We start from the raw sequence: 9,640 nt of genomic DNA, 5'->3' as shown, positions 1-9,640 counted from the left end.
TCCCCCCCACCGGCCCGCCGTGGCCCGCGAGGGAAGTCAGTCTGCGACACGCAGGGCCCGGGGAGCTGCACCGCACCTGGGCCACGCCCCTCGCTCACCCCACTCTGTCCCGCAGCCACCATGCCTGCTCTCAGGCCTCTCGTGAAACCCAAGATCGTCAAGAAGAGAACCAAGAAGTTCATCCGGCACCAGTCTGACCGCTATGTCAAGATCAAGGTGAGGAGTTACTGCAGGTTCCCAAGGACTGGAACCGTGGGGATGCCTTTGGCATTGGTGGTGAAGGAAAGCCCAGCAGGATGGTGCCAAGCTGCAGCAGATGGGCAGGGAGAATCTGTGGAGGCCGGTGTATGCAGCCTTCAGGCCAGGTGTGTTCAGGATGATCTCGTTTTGTAACTGTTCTCTGCATTTCTGCAGCGCAACTGGCGCAAACCAAGAGGCATTGACAACAGAGTGCGCCGGCGCTTCAAGGGGCAGATCCTGATGCCCAACATCGGCTATGGCAGCAATAAGAAGACAAAACACATGCTGCCCACAGGCTTCAGAAAGTTCCTGGTCCACAATGTGAAAGAGCTGGAAGTGCTGATGATGAGCAACAAGTGAGTATGTGGGGCCTATACTCCCACCTGGGAGAGGTGGCACGGTCGGGGTGAAAACGAGGGAAGTCATAGCTTTTGAGAGTACAGATGCCATCATGGTTCCCTCAGTGCCACTGGAGGGTGGGGGCACAGAAAGGCCTTGGGGCCGGCAACCTCATCCCCTTGGCAGAAATACACAGCGGTGGCAAGCGAGGCTGTGCCGCGTCAGTGGTAACCAGGGTCAGAACTGGGGCTCTGGGTCAGACCTGGGCACTGGTCTGCTTCAGTGCTTGTTTTCACTACAAAGTAGTAAGAACAATAATTAACGACTACCTCTGACCAAGTCATTCACAAGCTGAGCTGTTCTGGAGGAGAGCTCCTGCTTCAGGCCAGATGGCTCCGGCTTGGTGAGGGGTGGCAGTTGCGGTTCAGTGCCCCTCCAGTGCTGCTCCCATGGTCAGCTGTGTCTTGAGTACTGCTGGCAGGACAGCTCCAATTGCTCTCCCATGGTGGGATGGCTCCAGAGGGCTTTGCCTTGGCTCTCGGTGCTGCCAGAGCCAAGCCCAGTACACCATCTGTCTCTAACAGGTCGTACTGTGCAGAGATTGCCCACAATGTGTCCTCGAAGAACAGGAAGGTGATCGTGGAGAGAGCTGCACAGCTCGCCATCAAGATCACCAACCCCAATGCCAGACTGCGCAGCGAGGAGAATGAGTAACGAGGTGTATTTAATAAAGCGTCAGTCCAATTCGGGTGCTGTTTTGCATGGGCAGAGGAGAGGGCAGCAGCCTGTGTTTGGCTGCAGGGCTCCAGCAGTCCTGGCTCTGCTGTTGGGGCACTCAAGGAGCAGTGTCATGGTGATGGCCAGTGAACTCAGGGCATGCAGCTTCACAAGTATATTTTATTTCCTATACCACCCGGACAACAGACGTCCTTTCACACAGCACTATAAATACTATTCACATCAACCACTCTGTCAGAAGAGAAAGCACAGAGCAGTTCATGGCTAGAGCAATGTGTCATGATGGCCTCATCTTCTAGTTGGTTGTTAGAACCTTTGTCTCTTAAGGCATTTTCTCCTGCACAAAGGAGGATTTGAGCACAGCAGCTACTATGGACTGTGTGCTTGCACCCCTGGCTCCTGCCTGCCACCTCTGAGCCGTGTGACACACTGACCATCAGTGTTCCTGCAGATGCCTGCTGCTGATCTGTGACAGGACCAGTAGACCCTTGTGGCTGGTGACACCAACACTGAGGTGCTCCAAGGGGAGAGAAGCCAGTGTTAGTGCAAAGTGAAGCTTAAAGCAGGGTTTGTCACTGAAACAGTCACTAATTATCCCTTGGGGAAGATGGTTGAGGTATTTTGCAGTCAAAACCATAAATATGGAAGCCAAGCAACAAAGCTTTGTATTTCCCAAATGCCAAACTGTGAAGCTCCAGGAGGAGGGTGGGGGTGTCAAGTAACCCCCCTGCCCCGTGCAGCCTCTGCAGCTTGGCAGGTGCAGGTCTCCTTTCCCAAAAGGCCTGTGGGATGAACCCATTAATAAAGACATGGCTTCCAGTTTTTAGCCATGTTATTTAGTGAAAACACTATTAATACATTCTTGGGCAATTTAAGGTAGAAAGTGCATGTGCAGTGATTAAAAAACCTTGGTACTGCAGTAAGGACTATTTGAGGAAGTAGTTTCCATTGCTCATGGGACCACAACTTCGATTGCTTTATGCACCCCTTTAAACTTACTAAAAAGTGGGAATATTCATCTTCCAGCCCCTCACCTACATGAGGCTGTATTCCCCTGATCTCAGGTCTTGTTCCAGTTCTGTGAGGTGTCTGATGCGAGTGCAGCTGGATCAAGCCAGCCACGTCCAGCTGTCACATTTCACACACCATCCCCAGTTTCTCCTGTGGTTGCCCAGGGACTTGGACTTGGCTGTGGCAGGAGAGCAGCTCAATTTGTTTCTCCCTGCCCAGCTGGTGTCTGGCTGGGGCATCCCAAGGGCAGGAGGGTGGTGGGGAAAAAACATCTTAGCTCATGTCCATTGACTCCGAGGTGGGGAGGGAAGCAGAATCTTTCTGAATGCTCTCAAAAAGTGATGCCATTTCAGGACTGGATCTGATCTGGGATGAAAACTCTGCCATTGCTGGGCTTTTCTCCACCTCAGGGATGGTCAGGAGAGCAGCTACTGCGCGCATGGCCGAGCGCTTCAGCTCATCCTGCTTCTCAAACTCCTGCTTCACTGAACCAGCTTTCACCTGCAAATCCAAAGCCCCGTTTTCAGTTGGCATTTAGAAAAGCCCATACAGGCACAGAACCAACACAACAGCAAAGGCCAGCAGAATACTTTTCAGCCGGGAAGTGAGGGAAGCAGGTGGCTCAGCAGCACTGAGGGAGAAGGCCAGCAGCAGAGGCAGCTTTGGGCAGGACCCACCCCAGGCCCTTGCACGATCCTGCTCTTACCTTTGTGGAGCAGGTTGCCCGGAGGGGCTCGATCAGCCGCTCGAGCCGCTGCAGCACAGCGTTGGGGCAGAGTACCGAGAGCCGTGCCACCATGATGAACGTCAGCATCTGGGCAGGAGGGGAGGTAAACTGGTGTTGGTTCTCTGTGGCCCCGAGGCTCAGAGCTGGGCCCACTCTGCTGACAGGCCGAGCTGTAGCCGCACCATGGGGAGTTCCTCTGCACTTTTGCAAGGGGCTCTGGTAAGAGCTTTGGTGGTACTGGAAACACACCCCTGGCAGCCAGTGGGCTGGAGCTGCAGCTGGCCCAGGTGTGCACCGTGCTGCAGGTGTCTGCAAAGGGCTGACAGCCCTGGGGACACTGCACCGCCTGGCCTGGAGCTGTGGGGATACACAGCCTGATTGCCGCCCAGAGAAAATTACATCAGTTAGGGCACAGCGCCTACCCGAATGTCGTAGTGATCCTTCAGCCCATCCTCCACATGGTTCAGGTAGTCATAGATGTCCAGCCGATCCAGGCAGCTTTCCAGCAGGGTGTACATGCACTCGAAAGCGGCTTTCCTCACATCAAGGCCATCATCCACTGTGTGCTTGAATGGCCCCATCTCCACCTGAACCAAGACAAACAGTACAGCTGTCACCAAAGAGCAGACAGAGCAACAGTTCCATCTCAGCTTCACAGGCCGCTGTGAGTGTGGCACACAGCTGAGCCCAGTTACCTCCCGGATGAGCTCCCTTCGGACTTTGGTTTCATTGTACAGGCTGGGTAGCACTGTATCCAGTAAATCCCGGATTAAAGAAGGCTTGTTGTGAGCAGCAGAATTAAACAGGGCTAAAGCCACACGGCGAACGTTGAGGTCTGGGTCTTGCAGGGTTTGTAGGAAGTCACCTGTGGGATAAGAAAACATCAGTCAGTCCTGCAGCCAACAGGCTGCAATGGTTTTGCAGCATTTTAAAAGTATATTGAGGTGTATTTCAAGGAGGCTGGTTATGAAAGCATTTATGGTAAAATAACTAGTGGCATGGTCTGTCAGAGCCATTTGAGATGCTTTCTCTCCCTCCATTTGGGATACAGTAAAGAAACACAACTATCCTGCATTTGGGCATAAAAACAAATGGTGTGACTCTAGCTACCTCACCCTAAACTCAAATCAGAAGCTTTGTTATTCAAGGAAGTTGTGGGGGATTTTTCTTGCTCAGATCCCATCTGATCAAACATCTCTGAAACAGACGGCCCAGTTCTATAGAGCAGATCCATGTGTGGGCTCCCTGGACATCACACACTTCTCATGCAGGTTATATTTTTTGAAGATCCTTTTTGTGGGGTGCTGGAATTCTGAGTTTAAATGCAGAAGGAACTTAAGCATTCTAAAAAACAATGTAACATGCCCAGGAGCGAGGCATCAGTGCATTTAGCAAGGGACTCACAGTACAGTGTTGCTCTTTAATCCCAAAAGCTGAGAAACATGGATAGAAACTAACTGGACTAGATTAGGTTCATACAGGACTGGAAAATCGTTGAGCAGCTAACAACACTCAACCTCTCATGCTCCCAGCTCACACCACTGCCCATACCAGCCTACCTATGCAGCCTTTCAGGAGAGTGTCGATGGGCTGAGGCTGGTCTGTAATCGTGAACTTGATGGCAGTAACCACAGTGCTCCGGGCATGTGGGGAGCCTGCAGTGAAGAGGGGAAGAAAAACAGTGAAAAATCAAGAGAGAAAATCACTGCTGTAACTCTCTAATACATATTCTGCCCTTAGTTCTGTTACACATGTTATAGAAATATGGGAGTAGAGGATTCTTCTTATCAACTCTGTGTTTGAATCTGCTCCTGCACAATCTCCTTGTGTAGTCCCTGTTCCCAGCATCCTCCTGCTCTTGTGCAGACCAGTGCTCCTCTGATCCCCCTTGCAGAGAGATCCATCTTGTTACCCGCTCTCCTCTCAACTGGCTTTGCTCCCTTGTTGTACCCACAAGCGCTTTACAAGATGAATTTCCATCAAAAGGCAGCTTTTCCCCGCTCTGGCCATTGCCCTACCCATTACCTGCTGACAGCTGTTTCCTCAGCCGGGGCAGCAGCTCAGCAGGGTTCACCAAAGTCAGCTTCCCCAGGCATTCCGCCACCACGTTGCGCGTCCCCTCCTCTGTGCACTCAGAGTGCTTGAAGAGCAGAGCCCAGATATCCTCCACGTAAGGCGTGAGGCTGTCGGCTGGGGAGGAGCTGATGACTTCCTTCAGGGAGTGCAGCAGCAGGTACTGTCGCTTGGGCTGGCTTCCGATCTCCTTCAGCATGAAGGGCAGATACTCCTGCAGATTCCCAACGCTGATGTTCCCCAGCGCGTAGGAGGCAGCAGATTTCACCTCTTCGCTGGGGGAAGCGAACGCTTCCAGGATGACGGTTCTGAGCTCCCTCTGAGCACTGAGGTTTGTGGTGCGGCCCACCTCTGCCAGGAAGAGGAAAGCCAGCACTTGAACAGCAGGGCTGGACTTGGGACTTTTCACATCCTGGACAAACTGGTTCACTGTTGCAGGGGCTTCCTTTGGGCAGGCTGAGGACAGGGCTGCCACGCACTTTGCGACGGAGTGATACGCCTGTTTGTGCAATGTCAGCGAGGCCCCGGCCGAACCCGAGGAGTAAATGGGTGCCGTCAGCTGCTTCATCAGCTCTGGGTAACCCATGGCAGCCATCTTTGTGAGGACCAGTGCCTGGAAGAAGTCAATGATGGCGTTCAGAGCCCCTCCTTGAAGCAAAGGTGAGTGGACAAGCTGAAAGATTTCAGCAAGGACGGAGCCGCTGATCTTGCAGAGGCAGGATGGATAAACCTTGGCCAAAGTCACAAGGAACATGATGGTCACCTGGGACACGTGCATGTCATTCTCGGTAATTAAGACAGGGAGCTCTGTTAGCACAGCCTCAATCATGGCAGGCTTGAGGCTGTCGCTGTAGTTCCTCACCAGGATGTCCAGAGCATTCAGAGTGCTCAGTTTCAAGGCACGTTGATTCTTTCTCAAGAAGGAAGCTAAAATGGGGAGACCTTCCCCTAGGATGGGTCTCAAATCTATTTTAAGTGGAGAACTAGCAATTAAGGTTAACGCTTTAACTGTTGTTAGTCTGGTGATTTCATTTTTGAGCCTTTCCAGAAATATCTTCAAGGTTGGCTGGAGGTCAGTGCTTAAATGGTCTCCCAAGTTGTAAATTATTTGTCCCATGCAGGAGATGGCACGTTCCTTCACCTCCTGGTCGATGTCAGCTGCCTTCAGCCGCTTCAGAGTACCAGGGAAAAGGTCCTTCACATAGGGCTTGGCATCAAAGGTGTAAGGTTTGTCCAAAGGCCTGATAACTTTCACAAGCTGCTGAGTCACCAGCAAAGCTTCTGATGTGATCTTATAAAAGGGGTCTCCAATACAGGTTACAATAGAAGGCAGCAGGGTTTTGACATGAGGGTGAAATACCTCTGGCTGGTGGTTGCAGAGAAGGACGTGGAGGAAGGACAGTGTGTCGATCCGCATGTTGGAGGAGCTGGATTTATCCGCCAAGGAGAAAACAATACCTGTGCAGAAGAAAATATGATGATGTCATATTTTTCCTAAAGAAGGAGGTTCATGGATCTAGCCGGGGACAATCACAGGAGACTTTTCTCATATTCACTGTACAGTCACACCAAAAGCAAAGGCGGGACCTGAGCCTTCCAGCAGTGGGATGCTTCGTAAGCCCACAGGCCAGAGAGCTCAGAGGAAAATGTGGTGGTGCAAATTAAAGAATCAGTCAATATAAAGATTTTTTTTAAATGCTACTGCATTTTGCCAAAGGAAATGGCATTTGTATTTCTGCTCTCAGTGTGATAACAGCTTATTTCAGAGGAGGCTGGAATAGGCCCTCCCAAAAGCATCTTGTCAGGGGACTGTGGAAATGAACATGACATTCTTATCCTGGCTTTCAGTGCGGAGGCCAGAAATAATGTGGGAGCTGTTCAGCACATCAGCACAGAGCACAGCTTCATGTGTATGTCCTAATGCTGAGCAGAATAATTCACAGGAGTAAAACTGGAACACGCAGGCAAGGAGCACATATGTTCAGAATGGATTTTGCCAACCCTGCTCCTTCACCCCAGACCATGGACAGGCTTACCAGGTATAAGTGCAGGTATATGATCTGCCAGGCAGCCAGGAAGAACACTGGCCAGTTCTGTCAGGAGGCTGAAACAACCCTGTCTTGATTTGATGCTCTTTTCTTTGAGCTGCTTGTGCAAGGCCTTGATGATGTTGGGAACCTGCAGTTTGGAGAAGCAAATAAGAAGGGGATACCTCAGTCATCTCAGCTGCTCGCAGAGGCTCACTCTGGTACATTTCTACCACAGTTTATTCAACAAGTTTCCCAAGCAACAGCTGCAGTAAGGCACCAGCCAGACACCTCACCCAGAAGCCACCCAGCCTCAGCCTGCACACACGTGCCAGTGGCTAGTGGAAGGGCAGTGCCAGCTGTACCCCAATGCTCCTGTGCTGTGCCAACACTCTTACCCCGGGAATGGCAGGAGACAGACAGTAAACAGCCAGGCCTCTGGATCTGGTGCCCTCTAGATCCCTGCCCCAGGGCTCCTTCAGCTAGCCACATTCTCAAGGCACCTACTTCTCACTGCTTTGTGACTTAACCCAGCCGCCACCTGCTCACACACCTGGTTCTGAAGCATCGTCAGGGGAACATCATCCTTGCCAGAGGCAGCGGAAGAGTGCAGCCAGCTCTGGGTGGGCAGTGTTTGCTTCAGCAAGGAGATGTAAGCATTGAAGATATCAGCTTTGACATTCTCCTCCCTCTCTTTGAACCTGCTTATCAAGGCTGGGGAGAGAGTTCTGTAGAAGTCCTGCAGGAGATCGTGCCTGCTGCTGACAATGGCCTCCAGGCACTTGGCCGCAGCCCTGCGGACCTTCCAGCTGATGTCGTCATCGTCGCTGTACTCATCGTCGCTTTCTAGAAACAACACAAGGGAAAACAAGGTGCAGCATTATGAGAAAACTGGAGCTAAAGGATCACTTGATCCTCAGAGCTGCCCTCTCCAGGAGGAGAAAGCAGGAAGGGGAGAAATGTTAACCCCGTGTTCTGCTGAGCACAGCCATCCTCACAAGCAGGCACCTTGCTCTTCATCCTCCCCATTTTCAGTTTCCATCATCTCTTCCTCTTCCTCCTCATTATCATAGTTGTAGTTTGGGTCAAAGGTAATGTACTTCAAACATAGTGCCATCACACTCAAGATGTGAGGATCCATTTCCTTTGGGCACCTATAACAAATTAAAATTTTAAGAGGTAATCAGAGACTAAGCTGTTTTAAATATCCAAGTAATATTAATCTCAAAAGGATCCCAAAGGGCTTCACAGACCATGTGAAGATTTTGATAAGATGAATTAAACCAAAGATGCTCCTTCCTGCTGTGCATAAAGCAAGGCCACGTTCCCCTATGGGAGGATGCAGTAATTTTTATAAGGACAAATAAATAAATCAATTGTCTTCACCCTGTTGGGAGGAATGAGTTAAAACCAGATTTGGAGAGGAGGAGGGAATAGTTTTGCTCAAAGTGACCTTGCAGCTGGGAATGCTAAAGATGTCAGTGTGGGAAAACACCACTTGTTATACCTAATGCTGTTCATCCTCTGCATGTTTTCAGAAGTACAATTCCTGTGGAGAGGTAACACACTCTCACAAACATGCACAAAGCATTTTGTTAGAGTGAGGCAGGCAGTGAGCCCCCTTGCCCTTCTCTGAGTTACGATGAACTAAGCCAAACAGAGCCTGTGTCCCCACGTGTCTCCATCGCCCGGCGTTATTAGCAAGGTAATGAAATAAACCTACTGCTGGCATTTCAGCTGTGGTTTGATGGTTGCCCTTGGTTACCTGTGTGTGTCAGTTCACACATACACACCCTGACTGAATCCTCCCTTCCTGAGAGAACACCTCAGCAGCTCTGCAGGGCTCCTTTTCCAAGCAGTAAATATTTGACCAAACAACAGGAGAGCTGCAGCTCAGCAGCTCTTCTGCCCAACCCCCTTGCCTGCCTCCAGCTCCCTCCATGCACCAGGAGTGAGGCAGTTCCCTCTGGCTAAGGAACATTCCACGGACAAGGAAAACTCCCACTCCTGAAAAACCAATATAGAAGGACAGCCTCACATGCTGAGGTAAAGCAGCTCCTAATTCCCGTCCAACCCTGCATGTGCAGAAGAGCTTTCATATGTGAACTGCCTTCCCAACAGGAATGCATGCAGGAAGGCCCTCCTTCGAGGATGCCAAACGTATGGATATTTACACCAGGAGGACACAGATGCACTGGATGGTGCAGAGGCATTCCCCAAGGGGACACACCTTCTCACAAAGGACTCGAAGGCCTGGAAACAGTACTCCCGCAGCTCATCATCATCCACGTTACTGTACTGAACAATCAGAGGAATTATCTTCTCCAGGTGTTCTCCTGGGAAAGACAAAGCAAGCAGCAGTGAAAAACCATCCTAGCCTTCACTCACCTGGGTAGCTGACAGCTCAGCCCCCTGGCACTTCCTTCCTGTGCCTGCCTGGTAGAGCATTCATGCCCCGACCTCATGAGCAAGAAGCCATCAGCCC

The 9,640-nt window shown here is 51.1% G+C and overlaps 2 protein-coding genes across 3 annotated transcripts in view; one reads left to right on the top strand and one right to left on the bottom strand.

Moving 5' to 3' along the window:
* Positions 1-12: 12 nt before the first annotated feature.
* Positions 13-1,323, top strand: RPL32 (ribosomal protein L32). Its single transcript, XM_017735250.1, has 3 exons — positions 13-216; positions 415-596; positions 1,164-1,323. The coding sequence occupies exons 1-3, from the start codon at positions 121-123 to the stop codon at positions 1,291-1,293; spliced, it is 408 nt and encodes a 135-aa protein (XP_017590739.1). The 5' UTR covers positions 13-120; the 3' UTR covers positions 1,294-1,323.
* A 133-nt stretch (positions 1,324-1,456) lies between these two features.
* The window catches only part of LOC103616308 (cullin-associated NEDD8-dissociated protein 1), a 13,571-nt gene continuing 5,387 nt past the window's right edge, over positions 1,457-9,640 (bottom strand). For both annotated transcript variants that reach the window (XM_008634460.2, XM_017735245.1), the window contains 10 exons: positions 9,386-9,491; positions 8,164-8,309; positions 7,709-8,001; positions 7,165-7,306; positions 5,081-6,586; positions 4,615-4,710; positions 3,751-3,920; positions 3,478-3,642; positions 3,035-3,142; positions 1,457-2,829 (listed from right to left, as the gene is read on the bottom strand). In XM_008634460.2, the coding sequence (XP_008632682.1) occupies positions 2,602-2,829; positions 3,035-3,142; positions 3,478-3,642; positions 3,751-3,920; positions 4,615-4,710; positions 5,081-6,586; positions 7,165-7,306; positions 7,709-8,001; positions 8,164-8,309; positions 9,386-9,491 (2,960 nt within the window). In that variant the 3' untranslated portion in view covers positions 1,457-2,601. The remainder of the gene's footprint in view (positions 2,830-3,034; positions 3,143-3,477; positions 3,643-3,750; positions 3,921-4,614; positions 4,711-5,080; positions 6,587-7,164; positions 7,307-7,708; positions 8,002-8,163; positions 8,310-9,385; positions 9,492-9,640) is intronic.

Source organism: Corvus brachyrhynchos, unplaced genomic scaffold, assembly GCF_000691975.1.
Source record: "Corvus brachyrhynchos isolate BGI_N302 unplaced genomic scaffold, ASM69197v1 scaffold95, whole genome shotgun sequence".
Classification (NCBI taxonomy): Eukaryota; Metazoa; Chordata; class Aves; order Passeriformes; family Corvidae; genus Corvus; species Corvus brachyrhynchos.
Note: the sequence above shows the minus strand (reverse complement) of the source record. Positions and strands in the feature narration are given on the sequence as shown.